Source organism: Triplophysa rosa, linkage group LG8, assembly GCF_024868665.1.
Source record: "Triplophysa rosa linkage group LG8, Trosa_1v2, whole genome shotgun sequence".
Classification (NCBI taxonomy): domain Eukaryota; kingdom Metazoa; phylum Chordata; class Actinopteri; order Cypriniformes; family Nemacheilidae; genus Triplophysa; species Triplophysa rosa.
The window spans coordinates 23,014,764-23,039,137 of record NC_079897.1 but is presented as its reverse complement, the minus strand read 5'-3'; the positions used below and the strand labels follow the sequence as shown (position 1 = coordinate 23,039,137).

The window sequence follows — 24,374 nt, the reverse complement described above, 5'->3', positions numbered from 1 at the left end:
TTCTGTTAAAAAAATGTGGTAAGTTGACTGAAAATATGAGCACACGAGTGAGACAATTCTTGCACTCCCCTCCGTTGTGGTGACCTTCCACGGTAGAAATACAGTAGCTGCACTAAACCACATATCACCGCACACGCACACACACACAGCTGAAAATCTTTCTCTGTGAATTCAGGCTATACAGAACAAAATACCAGAAAGGATTCACCAGGTATACTTTACATGTCTGTTTATGCATGCTTTTCCTGGAATACTGTAGGTCATTCCTAGTTACGTTGGAAGGAGGTCGAGTAAAGCCCAGAGCTACATAATTTAAAATCACATTCCTTCTCTGTCTTTCCTTCATTGATCTATTTTTCTTTTCTACTCTTCACCTCCCACACTGACTGCTGCTCACTGCAGCGCTACAATTCTCTTTGCATATGTCTCTTATTAGCTGCACTTGTGCAATTCTTCACGTGTATACAGAAAGAGAGAGAAAAAAGGGTATGCGATGATATTTGTTCTACAGTATATTCTGCATGTGGGTGCTCTGAAAAGGACCTGGTTAGAATCTGGTGGCCCTCTGTAGTTTAACTCCATACATATGTACTAAACAGAAGCAAGAAACTATATCAATGCCAATAAGCAGTACTACATATATATAAAAAAACAGGAAAGTTAGTGGCAGGTCATAACTAAGGCTTCTGTAGGAGGAAAATACATATTGTTATTATTAATAAATATGATAAAATAATTAATCTGTCACTAAAAAATAACATATAAACTGCCTAGTGACTCAAAAGAACAATGCACTCATCATTGAACTGGAGAGACAGAAGAATAAATTAAACACACAATACGCAGACATCTAGACAAAGATGGTATTTTATTTCCAGGTATTTCTTTTTCATTATTTTTTTATCTTGCAATTTTCCCACAAGGTCAATTCAACATTAAAAATAAACAGTGGTACCATGAAAATGTAAAAAAATAATAAAAAATTATGTTTATATAATCATATAATTATTAACAAAGGACATCAATCATTTTAATGAGAACACGAAAAAGAAACAATTTATGAAGGAAAGCCGGTCATCTCATGCACTCTCATAAACACACTCTTTTAGAGTGGTCGAGATCAAAAACAAAAACAGAACAAGAGTTTTAGCCCACTGGGCTTTTGTATCTAGCTACATGCAAATACATAAAAGGAGACTTCATTTTTAAACATTCTTTCTGGCATGATGTAATGTACATAGACTGAACCACAGCCTAAACTTCTCTGTCTGGTGTACTAAACACAATGAAGAATCAATTCCCTGGGGCGTTTGGGAATATTCATTTAGTGCCACAGTATGTAGGCTGAGCCAGAGTTACACATTTCACCTTTTTGGAATATACACCTTTTTTGTTGCACCTCTATTTAGTTTAATTCACATTGAATGATATGTATTCCGGTGTCTCCCTCCATCTGGTTCCGTTCAGTCAATCAGTGCTGCGTTTTGAATGATTGTTTTTTATTTGCACTTCATCCTTTCTTCATTTTCTTTCTCTCCTTTGTCTTTCTCACAGAGTTTTGTCACTCTCTTTTTTCAGGTGGCTGCAATAGAAAGAAAAGATCAAAACTTGCACTTTGGACATAAAGTCTGCAATTTTGTGTCTGTGAAGATTAATTTGAAAGGGATAGTTCACCTTCATCATTCACTCACTCGCATGTCATTGTAAACCTCCTTGACTTTCTATCTACTCCAGAACACAAAATAATATATTTTGAAGAATTTTGGTAACCAAACAACACTGGTCCCCAATGACTTCCATTGTAAGGACTCAAAACCACTGAGACATTTCTTAAAATATCTTCTTATGTATTCCACAGTCATTGAGGTTGAATGACACGGGGGTGAATAAATGATGACAATTTAAATTTCTGTGTGAACTATCCCTTTAAAGTATTTCAACTTTTGATACTAAACATAAGGCTGACTTTGTTATTTACTTGTGATTTTATGGCATGTAAGCTCACCTATAGTACTCGTCCTGTGTTAGGGAGTGATGGTGGTGGTGGTGGATCCACTGCTGTTCCAGGGCGAGTCTCTGGAACTGAATCTCAGCGCTCTGAGCTTGCTGCATCGCCTGGAGCTGGTGAGCTGCAGACATGGACCCACCCAGAGACGAGGACTGGGGCATATCACGAAAAGGACCACCTATAGGCGACATTTAAGTAAAACCGTTTAACAGAAAAAAACAACGAAATGCAATATAACCAAAAAAATATGACTCTTACCAAAGAGCTGCTGTCGAAGCACCTCACTGTCAGTTAGAGAGTGAGCCAGGATAGGGGGCCCAAGAGCAGCCCCGGGGTACGGCAGACGGGCCAGGGGAGACCCTGATGCCAGCGGATCCATTAGGGGGTGTACCCCTCCCGCGGCTGCCACCCAAATACGTAACAAAACAAAAGTGGGAAATTTAATAAGGGTAGCACAGGTTGGGGTGTAGTGTGATTGTCTGAATGAAGTCTGAATATTAATCTTATAATGCGGAATATCGTGTGTGTATGGTGGATACCTGTCTCTTGCTGGTGCAGATGAAGATGAGAGTGAATATGTGAATGCTGGTGATGATGAGGAGTCACGTTCAGCATCTGTAGTCGTCCAAGAGAATCTCCTCCTCCTGTACCTCCTGCAGCGGCAGTGCCGCCTCCTGTTCCTCCTCCACCTGTCCCTGCCCTTTCTCTCTCCCGCTCTGTGGCTGGTATCACTCTCTCTCTCTCCCTCTCCACGCTCCTTGCACGCTCTGTGCTGGGAGGAGTGCGCACAGGGGTGGGATATTGTTCAGAGGGCGGGGCCTGAGTTGGGAGGGGCGGGGGTTGACAAGAAGTGTGTGTACTTGGAAAGTTGGAGTGTGGAGAGGGGTGATGAATAGAGGATGCTGTAGGAGGTGGAGGAGGCGGGGGAGGAGGTTGAGGGGGAGCTGCAGGGGCTGCCGGTGTCACTGGGGCTCCGGCAGGAACCTGGTGGGTGGGGAGTGTAGCTGGGAGAATAGACGAGGTGGGTGGGACTGACAGAGGCTGAGGGGCGGGGTTGGGATTCCGAGTCGCTGTGGCTAAAGCTTGAGGGGGTGGGGGTGGAGCGGGAGGTGGAGTCGTACCGTAAAGCGTCACCTCGCTACCTGATGCTCCACCTCCAGCTCCACCCCCCAGCAGCAGGGAGTGTGAGTGTGCGTGTGAGTGCGCGTGTGACAAAGCTAGCGCCGGGTCGGCTAAGCCTCCAGCTGTGTAGACACGCTCCTCACTCTTAAACTCAAATCCGGGCTTCACTCGGTCTCGATGAGCCACTACAGCATGAGGGAATCCCACTCCTCCAAGCCCCGCCCCAGTCAGCCCACCATGCCCCAGTCCATGCCCTGGGTGGGTGGGGCCTCCCTCCAGCCCACCCCCGTACAAAAAGCCCAGGATGGCAGCCGCCGTGGCAGCATCGGCTGGAAGGTGGTGAGGGTGTGCAAGGGCTGGGTTTTGGAACTGGGACAGGAAAAATGAAGGGTGCATATGGGGATGTGCATGTGGGTGAGGGTGGTGGTGGAGGTGGGGGTGATGTGCCTGCACTCTGCTGGCAGCGCCTAATGGAGACATGGCATGGGGACGAGCATATTCACTCAGGGTTCTCAAGGCTGGGGTATCGGGGCCCAAATAAGGACCCCCAAGCCCGATTCCAAGAGCACCTTGAGGGCCTCCAACGACTCCAGATCCCCCTGCCATGGAGGGGAGGAGAAGTGAATGGGGTATGGAGTGAGAGAGGGATGGATGCAGAGGATGTGAGTGGTGAAGGGAGTGGGAGTGGGGGTGGGAGGGATGATGGGAGGGATGATGGGAGGGGTGGTGCTGTGGATGGGCTGTGGGGTGGGAGTGATTTAAAGAGCAAGATGACGATGAAGGGTCTAGAAGGATGGAGGACGAAGAAGGAAAGAAGAGTGAAGAGCCCTGGCGTGCGCTTGCAGCTCCCAACCCTGTACCGGTACCACTCTCCTTCTGCTGAAAACAGAAAGAAAATGTAGTTTTACATTTAAAATAATTACCATGATTGTAATCTCCAAGGTTACAATTTAAAGGCGTAGTTCACACAAAAATGAAAATTATTTTATCACTTACTCACCCTCTTGTCATTACATAACTGTTGGACTTTCTGATGTGAAGCACAAAAGAAGATATTTTAAATAACTAAATTACATTGGACCTCATTGACTTCCACTGAATGAACAAAATCACAAAGACATTTCTAAAAATATCTTCTTTTGTGTTCCACAGTGTCATACTTGTTTTGAACGTCATGAGACTCAAATGACACTCAACTGAGAAATGGCATAGAAAGCCTCTGGCAACCACCCACAACCCTCTAGTAGTGTGATGGCAGGTTTTACACAAACAAGCAACACTTTTTTTTTTTCAGAAAATGTAAAACTATTATTCCTTCTCTTACCTGCAGGTGTCTGTCCAGATCTCTTTCTCTCTCCTTTTCTCTCTCACGTTCCCTCTCTTTCTCTCGCAGATCTCTTGCACGCTGTTCAACCTCTCTACGGGCACGTTCTATGGCCTCATTTCTCTTCTTCCAAAGCTTAGAACCATCAAGTGGAACAAATAACACGTCACTGCGGGCGCATGAGTTCCCACTCCCCCGGTCAAGAACCCTGTGGAACCTAAATGCAAAGTATTATTCATAAAAACCTACATCATTTTGGATCTACATCATTTAGACATTCTTTCCTCTTTTCTTTCTACCCTGTTTACTTTTGTCACCAGAAGACCAGGGCCAGACAGGGTTTTCCTCTCCCATACTGGGATCTCAAAACATAAGCATTCCTCATTTCATTGAAACAATCCTGCAGACAATACCAAGCTAAAATTAATATTTATATCAGGTAGGAAATCAGGTGATCTCCAGATCCCTTGTGTTTCCTTGACAATTGATTATTGGTTGGCTTGTTTGTCACTAATTTGACACTGCTGCAGTGATTAGATTTCAGATGCCCTGGATGAGCCATGTTGTATGGAATAGGAATGGCAGTGATCATCTCTCAGGTTACACATTTAAGCACCACACAGTATTTCAAGACCATGTACACGCAGAAAAAACACCTACATTACTTTAACACAACTATTATATGTTAAATTTCAATTTACTGAGTACATTTTAATAAGGTTTGTCTAAAACCACCTACCAAAGTTACAATAAGTGGAACAAATGACATTTAAATCCAGCATTTTTACTGTGTAGAGTTTGATATCACAGTCGTGGTTTGTACGGATCTGTTCTGCTCTATTCTATTCTTTTTAGATCAGCTGAGCACCTGATTTGGTTTGCTTTATTAGACAAAAGACGTGAAATACACTTATTCATCATAATCAGTAACAAAACAAAAAGTTAAAAACATGTTTCCATTGGGTCCTTCATGTTAAGCATTACAATAAAATAAAAAATATAAAATAATACAGAGGCAAATTCATGAACACCACACATTTTGCTAATACAAATGTATCCCTAAATTTAACAAATTTATTAACTAAACTAAAACTGGCATTATTTTATAAACATTTAAGGTAACTTCCACTTATAAGCACCTGAATATTAAAAAGACCTTTGGCCCTACAGAGTTTCAAAACAATAATGTAATATCCATAGGATTCCGCCTAGTATTATAATAATGTTTCTCATTTTCCATAGAAAAATAAGTATCATAATAAGTAAGAGCTCTTTTGTTAATTATATTGGTTGCCATTTTTAATTTAAGAGGGACTTACCGAGCTGATTGACTAGCATGGATTGGAATGTCAACTGGTTTTGGTTCTGGGGATGGGCTTCGGATAACTGGAGGTGGGCTCTCTATCTCCTCTCTCTCCTCTACTGGTTCCTCCTTGATGACAGGTGTTAGCACAAGACCAGAGGTCGAATCGGTGTGGCCATTTCCTCCAACAGATGTGCCAGGGGTTGGACCAGTGTTGTTATGGCCTTGGTTACTGAGATGTGGTGGTACTTTAGAGTTTTGAGGGGAGTGCAATTGAGTGTTAGTGCTGTTGTTGGGAGCGTTGCTATTTGCCATAGCATTTCCATGGTTACTGTTGCCATGGTAAGAGCTACTGAAAGGGGTATGACTGCTTAAAGTGCTGTGGTAAGAAGTGGGTCTGCAACTCGATGGACAGGAGTTGGGCACACCTGATGCAGGCAGTTGTACAGCGGGAGCAGAGGTGGATGAAAAAGGAGCAAAGCCTCCCATCTGATTGCTTGAGGGGCTGGGAAGAGGAGACAGTGGTGTTGGTGGAGTTTGATTGGATGAAGGATATGGTCCCTGTCGAACATGACTGCCTGGAAGGGATGATATGGGTGGTGGCGGACCATGTGAACTAGTAGGGGGGGGAGGTGGTGGAGGAGGAGGGTAAGAAGTAGAAGTTGGATGTCCGTGTCCAGAGCCACCTGATGAAGGAGAAGGAGAAAGAGATGGTGGATGACTGCGATTTGAATGATGAGCGGATGCAGTGCTTTCCTTTTCTCTGTCTCTGTGCTGCATAGGTAAGGCAGTCTGGCCAGGGTAGTGGCTGTGATGTGGAAGTGGAGGTCCACCAGGATATTCCCTTGCAAGGTTTGGGGCCAATCCAGGTGGGCTTGGGTAATCCCTGGGCACACCAGAATGTGGGACAGAGGTTGCTCCAGAGGTTGGGAAGTCCTTTGCCCCTGGAGGGGGATACTCTCTCAAATAGTGTGGAGTAGGAGGGAGGTCCGCAGAGTTGGAAGGTGCTTGGGGAGTCTGTCCTTGCAGTGTCTGCTGTACATTTGCATCCATAGGAGGTGGATAATCTCTACTGGGAGGATTTGAATTTGCAGAAGAAAATGGAGGATGACCGGAGGCGTTTTGTGGTGAACTGGATGGGTCGCGGTTCACTGCTGTTGAAAGTACACCAGAAGATGGGGCACCTACAGGTGTCTGGTTGGCATTACCAGGGTAACTGTTACTTCCTGCCTCTCTAATCTGACCTGTTAACTCTCCCCACCTGCCTTCCTTGTCTCTTGAAAGAGATCCTCCACCTCCTGTGCTTTCAGGTCCAAACTCTCTACCCTGAGCTTGAAGCTGCTGGTTCTGCAAAGGAAACTCCCTCCCCCGTTCACGCTCTCTAAATCCAGGTCCATATTCCCTACCACTTGGTGGACCTGCAGACCCATCTCGATTTGAGCTAAATTCTCTGCCCTGACCAGCTAAAGGGTTCCCGAAATCCCGGCCAGCATTAGAGTTGGGTCCTCCGCCACTAGAAGTGCTACCACCGCTGCTGTTTGCACCGCTACTGCTATTATTAGCTGGGAAGTCTCTGTTACCAAATTCCCTCCCACCCCTTTCCCGATCAGATGCAGTGCCATACCTAGGCAGGTAGTCTTTATGTGGGTGGGGATGAGGGTGAGGCAGGTAAGGTGGGTGGGAGGAGTGGCGCGTGGATGAAGGAGAATTGTACACAGAGGGAAGCTGTTGCTGCACTGGGGGCTGCTGGTTTGGATGTGTGTGGTGGTTACCTGGGTAACGTACGTATCCCCAGTTGCCAGGACAGTTGCCAGGAGGTCCCCCTGACCAGCTGGTGGGGGTGTAGTGGTGAGTGCTTGGAGGTGGAGGTTGCTGGGGAATAGTACTAGCTTGTGGAAGCAAGGAGGGTGGAGCAGACTTATCACCTTTCTCTGGTTTGTCTGTTTTACTTTCCCCACCTGGAGGGTTCTGCCCCACCTCTAGAGGTTTCAGAGCAGGTGGAGGTGGGAGAGTTGAAGCATGGCTCACATTTGAATTCCCATGGGAATACTCAACCCCTCCCACACCAGGTTTCCCACACTGAGTGCCTGCTTTAGAAGTGATGCGGCTGCAGGTTTGCAGAGTCTCAGTACCACCAGGCCCGGTGTACTCTAATTTACTTGCAAGTTTGGAATCTAGGGGGAAGTATGACTTCCTGTTGCTACTTGTATCACTAGTAGTGTCCACTTTTCCACGATGGGATGGATAGAGAGATGATGGGGACTTTAGGGGAGACAAATCTCCCTCCATTGCTGCTTCACTGTCTCTCTGGTCCCCAGCACTGCCCTCCTCAACCCTCCCTGATCCTCTCCGATCCTCTGGCACACATTTTGATGCGCCTCCATCTTTGTTTTTATCATTCTGCTTTGGGGAATCTGGAGAGTCTGATTCAGAATCCAAACTGGCCAATGGGGAAGCAGAGAGACTCGGAGAAGAGGATCGATTGTCCTGGTCAATGTCCCGACCACTGCTTATGCTGCTGCTACTATTGGCTAAACTGCCTCCAACCGAGCTCCTGCTGCCTTGTGATTGGCCATCTTCATTGTCACTCTCTCTTGACTGACTGTTACTTGACGTTGGGGGTGGAGCTGAAGTTGGAGTGTTAGTTGAAAGGGGTGGAGCTGGGGGATTGGAAGAGGGGTCCTGATGGGAAAACCAAATATGCAGATAAAGGTAATCTAGATATTTTTTATTTATGATATTATATTCACAATTTCTAATATTTATCTGTACCTGGACTTTCTGTCTTTTTGGTGGGGGTACAAGCTCCTCTCCTTCACTTTCTGATGAATCATGGCCTTGAGATCGACGACTGAAACGGCCAGCAGCCAATTCCTCTCCAGCAGTTCTTTGCTTAATTGTACAATTTTAATCATACTGTGAGGCAGTTTATATTCGGAATCACAAATGAATATAAAACAATCATAAATATCCATATAGATAAAGAGAATATAATATATAACAATATAGAAGATGAGCTAAAGCAGTGATGAGATACACAAGTCCTAAAGAAACAGAAAGAAAATAAAGTACAAATAAGGTGAGGAGGAGGAAAAAACATGCAAATCTTACTGTTTGCCTTTCATTGCGCTCTGCTCGAGAGGGACTGGGGTGCGGACGTCTACCCCTCCTTTCCTCGCTGCCCCCCCTCCTGCGTCCACTGCGTGCGGGCATCTGTGACCATGCCCAGCATGACCGAAGAAGGGAAAAATGAAGAATGAAGCAAGACAAATCAACACTATTGAGGCCATGACAAAAAATAAAATGAGAAGATTTGATATTTTTAAGGTTTGATATCCAGTTATTTGTTTGTCACATATCAGTGCCCTTATAAATGAATGTCAAAACAAGCCACTGTCTGCACGCGGGCCACATTTGATACTAGTAATAATATGCAGTGTTGCTCTCACCGATTCTTTGTGGGTTCGGGTCTTCATAACTAGCTCTCTATGTGGTCCATTCCTTCCAGTCAGCCATTACATAAAGCTGGAACGTGACCACAATTGGGATGGTTGGCCTACAGGTTGTCTACCATTGCACTGAAACTTTGAATCCTGAGGGGAATAGAGTAAACGCCACTAAAGTCGAAATAAAATCACACTGTACGAAAAATTTGCTATAGTGTAGTATAATAAATAGGCCTATATGGGTAGTTGACAAATAAACCTCACATGTGTACTATCGTGTGACAGCAAACATTTTGGGAAAAAAACAATGAAGATAAATCTCTCTTACGCTCTTTTATGTTATAAATATTATTAATATAAAATAATATATTATTAACAGTTTGTTTTCATGTTACACCATAGGACACATGGCGCGATTTATTTGTCAACTACCCAAATGTATTTCTATTTGTTTTCAGAGCCTTACAAATCTGGTAAGCTTACTAAAAGGCGTCAATTGTAAATGTAAAAATCTAAATTCACAAAGCCATCAAATGTTCTAAAGAATAGTTATTTGATATATCTAGTGTTTTATCATAGACTGTATATAATGCTCTGTAATTAAATGATCAGTGATTAAATAATAATTTATATATACAGTTTACAATATATTATATAATACTTTCAGTGGACAACAGTATTATTGTACAGTATCAGAAATATATTTGTATGGACTGCATGGTCCTTCAGAGGGTTTGTGGTACTCTGAAGCTGAGCCTCAGTCATCAATGTTGAATGGAGCTCTGCAAAAATCATCCAGTGCAGCCAACACAGTGAGAGAGGCACTGCTTACACCAAAAGATCAACAAGCACATAAATCTCTGCATATACAACAATACATGCTTCACAATATCTAAGCATACTCGGACACAAACTACAAAGACCATTTTTGTTTTTTGTGCAGGACTTTTGTTCAAATAAGTGTTCTTTTTTTTGCAATCTTTTCATCTCATGTTGTCACCCTTCTCTTGTTTCCAGCCTTGCTGAAAACAATGCATATTTCATTTTGAGGACAGACCTATTGTTCTTCAATGAAGCTAACTATAAAGCTGACAATACTTGGCGAATGTAAACACAATCAACAATGTGCAGTCACAATGTAACAGACCACTAGTGTACAGATTGACCTTGCTAATAAACCTTATTGACACCCTTTTTACACACGATCTTCAAATTCTCATCTTAAACACGAGAGGCTGGACGTTTTTTCATAACACACAAAACCTACTGACAAACTCCAACGTGCATAACAGAAAAAAGGCAAAAAAAATTATCGATAGGAGAGAAAAAAGATTTAAAGAAACACAACCCCCGCTATGCCATCAATAGTGTGGTTAAAAGGTTAAAAGTCATTCCCGGATTCCAAACCAGCCCCTACTGTCTCTCCTCTACTCTGACACAGACACACTCCCGCACACACTTCATTTATTGTGAATGAGGCTATATATAGCACACTAACAGACTGGGTAAAATGAGTGAGTGTATTTAGCGCGCCTTTCAAAGCTACAAAATGTACATTTACACCCCAACCACAGAACGCGAGAGAAACCACGGCGCTAAAAAATATGACATACAAACAGATTTACAGACTGCAGATAGCCAACACACAGCACACAGAGCCTACTCGATCCTGACCACAATGAATAAAACAAGAATTAATGCTAGTCCCACATTAACACAAGCATCACCTTGTTCGTTTCTCATAAATGTAAAATCAGCATATTTGCGATCCAATTACAGCGTACACAAGGTAATACATCTAAACGGCCAACAATAAAGGCTGCCAACAGTCTGTCTACAGGTGAACCTTCATTCATCAGGAGTCCATTACCAAAATCTTGGCCCAGCTCCATGCATACCAAAAAACCTTCCACTCTCCTGCTGCAAGCACTTGCATATAAGCATTCGGCAATACTTTGACACACACGGCGCACAGGCATATGCAAAATCATTCCCTCTGCCCTCGAATGGACAAGTATGAGCACACATGAATGCTCGAAGCATGCAAATGAATAATGGCAAAAGGTGGGGTGAGTTTAGACAAGCGAACGTGCATCACGCCGTTAACCCCGTGCCTCTCCTCCGTCAGTCCCGGCGGCCACGCACTGCAACGTTCCTTTCTTCCATTCTTCTCCTGCTTGTTATTGATACGCATGCAGAGGCTGTGCTGTACTGTACTAACTGCGCGACCTCTGGATTACAATTCTGAGACAATGCACTGTACATTCAAACCTGACAAGACGAGCGCACAGGGTCGCGTGTACTCCGGCGTCTACCCCCCTTTCAGTGTTTTCTTCACATATGAGGAAGATTTGGGATCAGAATGGCGAATGGCATTCTTGTCGAGCTCGCCGGATCGCGTTGCTCCGTGGAATGCGTGCACTCGAGACCTGCGCGGTTATGCACCCCGATTTACAATCGGGTTTAAACCCAACCAACGCACATTTAAGCACAAAGACGGGAATGCGAAGACCAACAATCTGACCGCGGCCAAGAAGAATGACTAACATACACGCATCCATTTTCTCCCCTTCTTACCTATAACATCCAGCGATGCGTATCTCCCTTTCTTTCTCTCTCTCCTTCTGCCGTTTGTACTGTACATTGACCTACGCGCGTTCAAACATACAGGGTAACGTTACGCGACGCGCGGATTTACATTGTTGCGGCTCCGCAAATATCGCAGCGTTTTCTCGCTTCCCAGCCGCTCCCCCTGAAATCGGCGCAGAAAACGGGGTGCAGCTCAAGACTGTACAAATTGATGCGTACGTTTGATTCTTCCCCACCCCCTTTTCTTTCTGCCCCTCTCCCGTTCCTCTGTCAAGACGACTTGCACTCTTTTTTTGCAGTCAGTAAGGGCACAAATCTCCAAACGGAGGGGCGAGTGAGAGACGCACGACCACTCGTGCAAGTCGAGGGTGCGATAAGGGGCGTGATTTGGCTTATTCTTTAAGGGGGGAGAGAAAGGTGAGGAACGGAAAGCAAATGGAAGACGCAAAGAAAAAGAATAAAAATGTGCAGATAAGGGTATTACTTCATTATGAAAATGACCACTTATTTCTTTGTCGATTACAGGCACTTGATTAAGGAAATTAACCTAGAACTCCTTGATTAGTTAATGGGTTGTAATTAGGCTTAATTGTGCTACCTTAATGAGGTATAATGTCACAATTATTATTTTTAAATAGGCGTTTCAAGAGGCCCATTCAGTCCAATAGTAAATACTGGAAAAGCTTCCATAATTTCATAATTTGGAGTGACCAGTCAAGCGGTCTCTCACACACATACACACTCTCTCGATCTATCTCATTCAGTCTCTCTCACTCTCTCCTGCATTTTTTCTTTGCTTTCGAATGGACCTCTGTCCCGACTCCCATTGTGTTGTAACCATAGTAACCAACCCCACAGCAGTGCGCGTGCGTTATCACGTCTTCCCTCGAAATGTAAGCGCGCCATCTACCGACTGATGCGTGAAAAGGTTGTCGGAGCGGCTGCAGAGGTGCCGGGGATTGATTTACAGCTATATAAAAAACACATAGTTTTGCAAGTAGTCCAAAAACATGGTTAGTTGCTACACTTTTACTTTAAAAGCATGGTTGATTTTTCGTAAGGGGTGTAATGCAGGAACCGCAACAAAACTACAATTTTAAATGGAAATAAAATAAAAATATCCAAATCGGACAAATCCCCATTTTTCCTTTGATTTAAGTAATGGTCTGTCTAAGGTTTGATGTAAATATAATACATCACAGCAGTAAATGATATTGCTGTATTGTTGTTCATATTGTTTGCATTTTAACCTAGAATTTTCACCCTCACCCTGCATTTCACACGGATGTCTTGGGCTTCTCTATTCACTATTTTTGATAGGCATCTCTTACTTGTGTCTGTCCCAGTGCTGATCATAGTGACCTTAACAGCAGGTATTCAAAAACTTTCTGCTGTGGTAAAGTCGCAGTCACTTATCACAAGAAAGGCCGTACTGTGCACTTTAGGCCAAGAGGGATTAACACGGACCATTGGTCTGTCCTTTTATAGGAATGCCCATGCACAAAGCCCCTCAATTTTTGCAGCCAATTGGATTTTGAATGCAATTTCTAGAAGAAATTAAATATCTTTTTTGTGATTATGTTTATCGTAAGGGCATAGCGCACACATGAACCTGCGACTGGCCCGAGACACTTTTTTTTTATTCCTCAAGCGCAAGCAAAAATTTTCATTTAAATATGTAGAGGTGGTCTGTCTGTTATATACTCAGATTTATTTGACCCTCCATATTGACAAAAAAGGAAGCGGGTGTTATGAGACATATCAGCATTACTTATCCTACAGATACCTGCATGTATGTTCTTGTCAAATATTGTACAACATCCCTTAGGTACAATTACCTGGTTAAGTAGCAGTTGCATTAAAACAGTTGCAGGTCAAATGATGGATGAAGTGAAAGAAATATATGGTTAATTTTAAGTTCTCTTACCACAATACCACTTCTCATGTATGAACATGAAAATAGAAACACAAGCCAACTGAGACAAAGGATGTGGGAAAAAGGTGAGAAAATAGTAATAATTCGAAAACATGACAAAACTCGCACTGATGAGATAAGCAGGAACAAGATAGGTGACAGAGACGAATGTAAGACAGCTACAAACTATGATGGAGGAGACAGGAAAATAAATAATCACCACAGACGATGAGAGAGGAGGGAGGGAAAGAAAAAGATTAGAAAAGCTACAAAATATATTAAAGATTTTCATAGCCACTGAAAGAAATTTTCTTGTTTTTAATCCTAAATAAGTTTAAATAGCAAATGCACTAATAATCAATTTAACAAGATTCAGAACAACATGACATATGTGCATATAATTGGCAAGCCAACACATTTGGCATATATGAATGACACTTTATTGTCACCATCTATATCAGCTTCACAGGAATATAAACAACCAATTGAGGAGAGAGAGAGAGAGAGAGAGAGAGAGAGAGAAAGGTGATATGACGAGTACTGTGGTGACTCAAACAGAAATAAAAGAAGGTACGAATATACAATAAAAACACAAATTTAAGTTGTAGGAAAGTGTGTTATGGGTTTGGTGTCTGTTTGATAAAAGGCCGCAAATTACCATTCAATTTTTAAAGTGACGCAGGAGAAACAGCAGAGGAGATGGTACCATTGAGAAAAATGAGGTACAGAGGGACAGCATGATCACTTTTTTGCACAGCATGTTAAAAGCTGATTCCAAACAGAGCTCTTCAAGGCATCCCATAAATATAACTCAGAAATTAGGTTACATTACTACATGCATTCATTGACCCCTTTCGCACAAAAGATATGATGAATCTCATCCTCACTTCTGACTCCATAATAAAAAAGCAAAATGTAGCCAGGACGATCTCAGGATTCAATACAAGCTCTTTTCCATTATCATAAAAACAACTTTCCACTTGCCCATTGCTTAGTAGGGGGCAAAGCATTTCAATGGAATAAACATTTAACACTTAAGTAGACCAAGAAGACAAATGTAATGGCTTACTAATCTGTTTAAAGCCGTGTTCAGTCTTTCAGGTCCTGTCATGACCTTGTTAAGTCAACAAAATGGAAACTTTTACACAATGCATAAAAGGATACCATACCAAGGAATATAAGAAAATGTCACCAACAATATCAATAACACAATAGCAGCATTTAAACATAAAAACGTATTTACAGACCGAACAGCAAATGATGTAACAAGATATTTTTATTTGTTAATAAGTTTAATTAGTCAGCATTGTACAGTTAAACCCACAGATACCCTAGTGTCAACACAAACATATATGGACTTTACAGTGAATGTGTATGTGCGTGTGTGTACTTAAATATTTGGATATTGAAATATTGGAAGCATGACAATGAATTTAAATACAAAGATTTATGTGTGTGTGTGTGTGTGTGTGTGTATTGTATAATCACAAGGTTGCTGTTGGATGATGAATGCTGGTGTGTATGCTTTGGGAGTAGTAACTTGGTATGAAGTACCCAGGCCAGGCGAAATTCAACACAACAGAGATGCCACGTAAGAATTTCAGCCTGTGTTATGATACCCCATGCCAGAACACTGCCCTGTAAGGAGCTGACTACACATATTGAAACAGTTCAGAACTATCAAACATTTGACTCATCGGTTATAATATTCTTCACTATCCCTCCTCGTTCTCTTTTTTTTTTTCACAGCATCAGGTAGATCACTCCACACCGACTAATCCACTCCACCTGTAAAGCAATGCAGCCAGAGCTAGTAAACATGGAAGCCTAGCAGTATAACATATGCGTAGTTTAAGTATCCAAGTAAGTATCGGGCTTACCTCTCACCAGTCGTAACGCGGACGCGATTGGGGAGGATGATGTCGTGGAGACTCGTGGCGGGGCGAGGGAGAGGAAGAGCTTGGCGGCGCTGTTAGGGCCAGCTGCTGTCCCACCCCTGCATTCCGGTCACGTCCATAATCTAAACTACGGGCAGTTGGTGGGCGGTACCGCCCTACCTCTCTCCTCCACTCATCATCAAAGGCAGCTGCCTCATCTAGAAGAGAAAGTTTTTATAATAGTGAATTAAAGCATTTTAGGCAGATGATCACAGTTAAAACAAAACAGAGAAAGAGGTTTTTGACTCACTCTCCTCCAGGTTAAAGAAGTCCTGTCTCTCTTCGCGATCACCCGTGAGTCGGTTTCTTGAACGTTCCATCACGTGACCCCTTTCACCGATGTGATGCCCTATGGCCATACGCTCCAGCCCGCTCTCACTGTCACGCATTGTTTGACGTGTCTCTCTTATCTAAACGAACACAGGTTAGCAAACACTTAGCGATGATGTCACTAAACATTTGTGCCACTTGCGTCTAAGTAATCGTGTTCATTTTCTAGCAATCACATAAAGGGACAGTTCACCAAAAAATAATATTTACCACCCTCGAGTTGTTCCAAAATCTGTGTACACTTCTTTGTTAAAATATTTGGAAGAATGTTTGTAACCAAATAGTTCTTGGCCACCATTGACGTCCATAGTAGGAAAAATGACAATGGTAGTCAAAAGTGCCCTAGAACTGTTTGCTTTCCTACATTCTTCAAAATATCTTCTTTTGTATTTAACAGAACAAATAAATTTACAAAGATATTTTTCCTACTATGGTAGTCAATGGAGGCCGAGATCTGTGTAACCACAAATATCTTTCTCTGTGTTTAACAGAACAAATACAACTCTGCAGAAGAGCAGAGCGACAATGGAAAAGGTCAAGCTGCAGATGTCCTATGAAATTATGCGTGAATCCCTAACTATATATCAAAAAGCTGTGAAAACTGCCAGGTCCAAGTATTTCTCGGAGCAAATTATTAAAAACTCAAGTAGTTCAAGGGCCTTATTCAATATACTGAACTCTGTGACTAATCCTACAATAAAGATAGAAAGAGTTTTCTTACTGGGTCTGTCCCAACTTTCTCTAAACATGCTTTGGTTAGGGTGGTCTTGTTAAAAGTCCAATTTGGACACTACAGTTTTATCAAATTTTAGACCTATTTCTAATTGACCTTTTATATCAAAAATCTTAGAGAAATCAGTATTAGTGCAACTACACTTCTGGACACAGTGTTTTTGAGACATTTCAGTCTGGTTTTATGAGAAATCACAGTACTGTACGTAGTCAGCCTAATATGAATTAAAGGGGTCATATGGCGCGAACACATGTTTTTCTGTGTCTTTGGTGTGTTATAAGTTGCCCATGCATGTATTAGACAAGTGTCGGAACAAAAGATGCATTCTATCTAAAATCGAATGCTCACCCAGACCTGCCTGAAACGCCTCGTGTAACCACACCCCCACAAATAAGACCACCCAAACGTATACACAAGTGAGGTGGGCGTACCTGTCAGTACAATTGCTTTATGTATAATAAATATGGTAAGAGGCGTTACATTTCCCTCACACGCTTGCAGTATTCGACCAATCACTACGCACTGGTTAACTGGCCAATCATAGCACACCTCGCTTTTCAGAGCGATGAGCTTTGTTAAAAATCTGCACGTTTCAGAGAGGCGGGTCAAAGAGGAGATACAAACATGCACGGTATGTGGAAAATACAGCGTTTTTTAACCTTAAATCGTGTAAACACATTACAATACATCTAAAACAAACAATAATATTCGTTTTAGCCGTGTCATACGACTCCTTTAAAGAGTACATATTACGAGAGCAAGTAAATTACATTTCGTGCAGTGTGTAATGTTGCCGTGTGTGAATGTAAGCAGCCAAGTTGTAAAGCCGAAGGTGAATGAATAAAGTTATCGGCTTGGAAAAAAGGGAGTTGACTCTGAATCATGCAAACAAGTCGTCCCTAGTCCGATTCGCAACCACCGCAGATTTACGTCACTACATATAGTCCCCGCATACGTTTTGCTAGGACTGCCCGCAAAAACCCCCAAACACTGTAGCTCATGAGCCTCGTTCGTGGTAGACCAATCACAGCAGACTAGACCATCTGACCAATAAGATCAGAGTAGGCTGGTGGAAAGGAGGGGATTAGACGGATGATTCGCCATGAGTCAGTCAAGAAGTAAGGTAAGAATAACTGCCTATCATAACAAAATAAGAGTGTTTTTACACCTTGTTTGTACGTAAACTTGTTGTTGGACACAACATAAACCAAAATAGGACCTTAAAAATCAAGAAATTTACTCTTTACATGATATGCTGTTATCAGTTGATTCAGGGGATTCAGCTATTCTAGTTTTACTAGACATGAGTGCTACATTTGATACAATTGTTCACATCATCAGGCACGTGATCAGCCAAGGACAAAAAAGAAGGAAGACGGCACACACCCTCACCCAACCCCCCCCAAAAAATGGTCTTAAATGTTACTAATTAAAGGAGCAATGTGGGGTTTTTAGGAGGATCTATTGACAGAAATGCAATTTAATATACAAAACTATTTCTTCAGACGTGTATTAAGACCTTACGTAATGAACCGTTATGTTTGTATTACCTAAGAATAAGCTATTTTTATCTGCATAAAGAGGGGGCCTACATACATTGAATTAGCCACCATGTTATGTACAGTAGCCCTAAAGGGACAAACAACTCTACAAAGTGCGTTTCCTCTTCCTCTCTCTCTACCCCGCGGTAAATAGTCCTGTTGTCCCTGACTTTACAAAGGGGGGAAAACGTCTACTAGCTTACTCCTAACTGCTGTGCTGTGAAATGCTTAGCTTTATCATAGCTTAGACCACGCAAATAATGCAAATGAATAAAATAAGCGAAGAGTATATACAAGCAGCACACTGGTTCCAGATAAACAATGACGCTCAAGCTAATATTACCAACAGCTAATATTACAACAACAACAACAACATATCTTGGTTTTAACAAACAGAAAAACCAATGTTACTCACATACTGATCCGAATCAAAGCAACCTCCTCGGGGTTGATTTTTAGACGATCTTTCTCTCCAACGTCTCTCTGATGAAAAGTATCTTCATATATATCTGTGAGTATCTCCGCTAAAAGCCTTAGTACCGCGGGTCCTAACACATCTCTGCTGGAAAGTCTTTATAATATTAACTTTTATTCTTCTTTTTATACTTAAAATCCACAGACCTTTTATTTTATGTAATAAATAAGACATCGCTCTTTCTACAGTCTTTCTAAAACCCGCATGATTCTCTTCATTTCATAAAGATGAGAAGAAACGCTGTCTCAGCCGACGACGATTTTTGTACTGTGGTGGCCACCGTCGTGTTTGGACTAAGAGATTGGTTGCAATTCTCAAACTCACTGCTAGTGGCCGCTACAAATCCCACTCTAGACCTTTAAATATGTTACATTGTTAAAAACAAGCAACAGTTTGCCAAAAACAGATATTCTTCACTTTTTTAGTTTTCACTACACAACAATCAATTCGGACTGGCAATTTTTGAAATATCAGTTAAAATGTTTATTAGTTTAACAGTCACCTAAACATTATTTAATAAAATAGGTTGATGCTTTATCAAATACGACGGCATTAATAAATGGCACACCTTGAGTAGTTTATATTAGGCCTACTTTTAATTTGATTGTAATCAGCAATAATTCATTAACAGACTTCCATACACAGCCACTAGATGGCGCATCTACGTCATTCATACAGCGTTTGTCCGCATTAATCCGCATGTAATAAATATTTGCATATTTGCAATGCTGCATGTTGCGGTTTTAGTTCATTTAAATGTATGCATTCAGCGGAGACTTCAACGCGTTTATATTAGACAGTGACTAGATCGGCCATTTGTATAGTTTCAAGCCATTAAATCGCGGAATGGCCTATTTTAGTCTCTGTATATAGATAATGTTATAATGTTGAAGCATATCATATAGACGTCTCAACTTCCAGACTCGGGATTTTCTGTATACGTTACAAAACGCTGCTCAGTTCCCCACTTGAAAAAATGACACCACGCACTTTTCTGAGTACCAAAACAGCTGTGTTTGGCGTCTATTTTTCACGGATTCTCTGGATACATAAAGATATCTCGCAAAATTATGTTCTGAATGAAGCTGTCACTCTGCATTTATAACAAGCGTGTGCATGACGTAGAGAGCGTAGAAAGGATCCCCAAACCCCCACCCCATCACGAATTAAAATAAATCGAAAATGTGTGCTTTACTCAGGTGATCCCAGCGGTCAAAAAATACGTAAATCCATATTTGTACAGAAAAATCACATCTCTGCTCTATTCTCATTTCACGTCTTGAACAGTGTGTAGGCATTCAAGGCCTTGCCCTAAGCTGGTTTAAATCTTTTTTGTTTGATAGAACCTTCCCTGTGGGCATTGGAAACTTTGTTTCACCAGTCGTCCCCTTGTGGTGTTCCCCAAGGGTCCATCTTTGCCCCAATCCTTTTTTCTCTGTATATGCTCCCATTAAGAAATATCCTTAGAGTATAATTTCACTTTTATGCAGATGATGCACAAATATATCTGCCAAAAATCTGAAGCAAAATGACACGAAAGGGTTAGGAAATCTGTTTGCATGTCTAGAGGACATTAGAACTTGGCTGTCTCAAACAACTGTATGTCTAAATTCTAATAAAACAGAAGTTGTTGCCTCAGGTAAATAAGGCTAATGTTCTCTTAGATTCCTCCCTAAAATTTGATCAACATATTAATACCGTAGTGAGGTCAAGCTTTTTCCAGTTGAAATTTCTCTATAGAGTCAAGTCTTGGTTAATTTTCAAAGATCTTGAGAGAGCCACACTTGCTCTGGTCTTATCGCACTTAGACTACTGTAATTCTTTATATGTTGGTCTGCCTCAGTCTTCTATATCACGACTCTAGAGGGTTCAAAACGCTGCAGCCAGGTTTTTAACTGGGACTCGCAAGAGAGAGCATATTACTCCGATCCTAAAGACTTTAAACTGGCTACCAGTTCATTATAAAATTGATTTTAAGATACTGGTCTTTGTTTTTAAATCTCTACATGATTTGGCACCTTCTTATTTGTCCGATTTATTTACGGAATAAGCCAATAAGATGTTTAAGATCTACAAAACCTGCTCTTTGTGTCAGCCTAGATCGCGGTTAAAGGCAAGAGGTGATCGTGCATTTGCAATAGTTTAGCCCAGGCTATGGAATAGTCTTCCTTTATCGGTGAAAGCGTAAAATTCTGTTTGTGAGTTTAAAACCAAGTTGAATTCATATTTTATTACTTTGGCCTTTTAAATCTTGTATGTAAATTTATTGGTTGATTTGATCAGTATTCTTTCTTCTTCCTTGTTTTTTATTTTAACTTGTACAGCACTATGGTCAAATTCTGTTGTGTTTATTGGTGCTCAATAAATACAAATACAAATACAAAATACAAAAGAAATTTATACAGATTCGGAACAATTTAAGGGTGAGTAGATTAAGACAGAATTTTCTTTTTAGGGTGAACTCTTCCTTTAAGTGACGAAGAATTACCTTCATAACTAAGCATATATCCACTCAAGAACACAAATAAATTCTGTTCAGTACTGATTGTTTGGCCATGTTTGCACCATTACCTGATTTACATAATTCCATCGAGTCAGGTGATAAAACAATGCAGAGCGTGCAAACATCGACACTCCTTAATGTCTATGGTATTTACAACACTGCATGATATGAGTATGTATTTAACATGTGTTGTGCGTGTTTATGTGTGCATGCATGTCTTACACCCCCAGGAGCAGTGCGTAGTTCACTGGTCTGCTGATAAACTTGAGGTGCTCCTGCTTCTGTGGAGGAGTACGAGATGACTGTTGAGGAGGAATAGGTCTGGCAGCTTGGAGCACCAGACATGCGTTCCTACAGAGAAAAAAAGAACAGTTATAAAAGGGCACGGGACACTTTTGATTAGGTGACAGAACCAGTGGACAGGTGATCTGAGGTGCCAGGTGACTACATTTGCATCAAAACCAAATTCATTACAAGAACATCAAATCTACACCTTCTAAAAAATATACTCTTTATCACTTCATGACTGGTTTACATTGCTATTCTGAAACCCAGTGTTTATAGCTGCCCCTGTGCATACACTGTATGAAAAACATCAAGCATTTTAATGCACCATAAACTCTCTTCAGAAGACAGATTTTTTAAGAATCCACCAACATATACAAACTGAAGCCTTGTTATTAAACGATTACTCTTAGCTGTGCTGTAAACCATGGTGCCGGTTCAGTCATTTTGAAATGTTTCTGGCAGGCCACCGTGAGACTCACCATGTTCTCCATCATTCCACTCATCATGCTGAACATGTCCATGAACCCTCCACCCTGAGACGAAACACAATATTTAAAATCTAGGACAGTGGGTAAAGTCTCGCATTACTTCATAACTGGTTTTAAAGACGTGCAGAAAGGGAATAAAGCAGACAAGAGATTTACAAATCTATAATGTATAAAATGAGAAAGAAGACAAGGCCATACCATTCCCATCATGCCGAAGGGAGTCAGGGCACCAGCCTGTGGCTACAAAAAGATGACACAACAATTTAATCTTCAATACACAACTACAATCATTTCAACATAACGCCACTGTTAAGACAAATCGCAGTGAAAAGTGTGTTCAATATTGAATGGAAAGACATCTCAATCGTGCTTTCTATGGTTTTAAAGCTTCTGATGAGTACCTGTATGCGTGTACGTGGATGCTGGATCTGAGGGGTCATAGGAAACGGGTCCATGCCAAATGACCCGAAGAGACTCCTCATCTGATGCCTGTGTGCCGCAAATGGATCCCTATCACAGCACGAGGTGTATACAATTTACAATAGCTCATGTTATCATCTAATAATAAGAGTTCAAAATGAGATTATACTTATTATTTACATGTACACAATTGGTAGATTCTTTAATGCTAGATTTAAGGTGTACCTTCTACCTTTATGTGTTTTCTCAGATTCAAACCTATGACCTTTGCACATGCATCTAACTCAATGCTCTAATAGCGGGGCTACAGGAACGTATTATAGACGTAAACGTATACTTACTCATAGAGTATCCTAGACTCATCCACATCATTTAGGTAGCGAAACATTTTCGTTGCTTATTGGTTGTCAGAACCCGAACTGTTCAATTCTCTAAAATCGAAACCCAACAGCACCTCAGTCCAACCAATGATTGGTCAACCAATCATCAAGCTCCCCCTGCCAGATATGGAAAACAGTCTCTACTGGGGCTTTCGAGCTGTATTACCCAACAACAATGCAAACCATCAATTTAGCCAGCGAGACGGACAAAACAGCTGTATACTAATCAGCTCTGCATAACATTTATACCTATGCGAACACGCTCGAACATTCCAAGCAGGCGCTGACCTAAAGCAGCCTACGAGCTATTACAGATGATTAGCCTAGCATAATAACATACACGACGAATGTTAAATCCCTATCAAGCCTTGAATGTAAACGTCAGCTTTGCTGAGGCTGATTTTTGTCAGGGTGGCCCAAAAATAGCAGCACGCAGAGCAGACGGACCGACGGCTGTAACCTCCGCAGATGAGCACAGGAAGACAGTATGACAAAGGAAACAAAACCTTGAAGATCCTGTGCGAATATCTTGCGTTTCTGAGAGATACGCGCGTTTTTTCGGAATGCGTTCGGTCAAAGTCGATACCGGGTCGCACGCTTGCACGAAAAATAAAGTCCAGTTATGAAGATGATGGGAAGATTACGCACACTTAGTAAAACAGGCACAAAAGCCAAACGTCAACAGAAAAACGAGATGGGAGGAGGAGGAAGAGGAGGGGATCAGCACTGCGCACATTCCGGTGAATAAATATAAAAGTTTAAGCGGCGATCGTGAACATTCATATGGGAGAGCACTAATATTGGAAAACAATAAATACACACACGTTAATAATATACTGTGGTGTTAAGATATAACACTGTTATTGGTTTGAAAAGGTGTATTTATATTTGGTTAGGTCATTTGAAAGTTATGATATTGATTTTTACGTTAAATATTATGTTCTGTAGGATCCATAAATATGTACATGTTTCATTGATATGATTGTTTGGTCCTCGCAAAGAAAGAAAATAAAGAAAGCAAAAGAAAAAGGCTTTTATCTCCTCGCTTTTGCCCAGCCACCTTTGTTCATAGTGTTCGGATATTTAATCAAACGAAAACAAAATGAATAAGAATTTAAAGGTATAAAATTAACCTTATTTAACATTAAACACGCATGATTTGTAGAGCTGTGTTTGCTCATGCAGAGCATCTGATGTGAAATTGATTTTTTTTTGTAATAGAATCGCTAGATGGCAGTGCAGACTGCGCAGGTTGCAGAGAACTTCTCTCGCGGACAGGAAAGCCACCTTTCCACTTTCTCAGACCCAATCGCTCGTTTCCAAAGGGAGTCACGTGGTAGTCCAAGCAATAGTTAAAAGCGGCATTTTGCTGTGGATTTTAACGTAGCACTTGTTTTGGATTACAATATGAATAGATTTAAGTATGCCATATTGTTGTTATTTACAGAGCGCATATAACGTTTAAAAAACACGTTATTCCTGAATCATGTGCAGTTGCAGGAAAACATATAGCCTAACTTTTGCTAAACATCTGCCATTATTTACTCATGTTGTTTCAACAGTCGTATTGAC

At 41.5% G+C, this 24,374-nt stretch overlaps 2 protein-coding genes across 6 annotated transcripts; both read right to left on the bottom strand.

The window, feature by feature from the left end:
- Positions 1 to 851: 851 nt before the first annotated feature.
- atn1 (atrophin 1) lies at positions 852 to 12,144 on the bottom strand. Of its 5 annotated transcripts, none has more exons than XM_057340622.1 (10): positions 11,781 to 12,143; positions 9,207 to 9,350; positions 8,869 to 8,970; positions 8,530 to 8,649; positions 5,774 to 8,439; positions 4,455 to 4,671; positions 2,548 to 4,006; positions 2,267 to 2,410; positions 2,006 to 2,186; positions 852 to 1,582 (listed from the first exon to the last, which is right to left on the bottom strand). In XM_057340622.1, the coding sequence occupies exons 2-10, from the start codon at positions 9,231 to 9,233 to the stop codon at positions 1,549 to 1,551; spliced, it is 4,950 nt and encodes a 1,649-aa protein (XP_057196605.1). In that variant the 5' UTR covers positions 9,234 to 9,350; positions 11,781 to 12,143; the 3' UTR covers positions 852 to 1,548. The 5 variants fall into 5 exon arrangements, with proteins under 5 accessions (XP_057196605.1, XP_057196603.1, XP_057196604.1 ...); XM_057340620.1 differs by having other exon boundaries at positions 2,548 to 4,009; positions 11,781 to 12,142; XM_057340621.1 differs by lacking the exon at positions 11,781 to 12,143 and adding an exon at positions 11,475 to 11,773 and having other exon boundaries at positions 2,548 to 4,009.
- A 2,802-nt stretch (positions 12,145 to 14,946) lies between these two features.
- mlf2 (myeloid leukemia factor 2) lies at positions 14,947 to 23,518 on the bottom strand. The gene is made up of 8 exons (XM_057340712.1): positions 22,764 to 23,518; positions 22,404 to 22,512; positions 22,201 to 22,242; positions 21,994 to 22,047; positions 21,449 to 21,577; positions 15,895 to 16,054; positions 15,588 to 15,802; positions 14,947 to 15,495 (listed from the first exon to the last, which is right to left on the bottom strand). The coding sequence occupies exons 1-7, from the start codon at positions 22,808 to 22,810 to the stop codon at positions 15,591 to 15,593; spliced, it is 753 nt and encodes a 250-aa protein (XP_057196695.1). The 5' UTR covers positions 22,811 to 23,518; the 3' UTR covers positions 14,947 to 15,495; positions 15,588 to 15,590.
- Positions 23,519 to 24,374: the final 856 nt, after the last annotated feature.

Coding starts and splice junctions, on each gene's coding strand:
- atn1 (XM_057340620.1), bottom strand. CDS start 9,233: ATGAAGACCCGAACCCACAAAGAATCG. Junction 8,650..8,868: donor AGCGCAATGAAAGGCAAACA/GTAAGATTTGCA, acceptor TGTACAATTAAG/CAAAGAACTGCTGGAGAGGA. Junction 8,440..8,529: donor CAAAAAGACAGAAAGTCCAG/GTACAGATAAAT, acceptor TTTTCCCATCAG/GACCCCTCTTCCAATCCCCC.
- mlf2 (XM_057340712.1), bottom strand. CDS start 22,810: ATGTTTCGCTACCTAAATGATGTGGATGAGTCTAGGATACTCTATGA. Junction 22,513..22,763: donor GAGTCTAGGATACTCTATGA/GTAAGTATACGT, acceptor GTGCTGTGATAG/GGATCCATTTGCGGCACACA. Junction 22,048..22,200: donor CCTTCGGCATGATGGGAATG/GTATGGCCTTGT, acceptor GTTTCGTCTCAG/GGTGGAGGGTTCATGGACAT.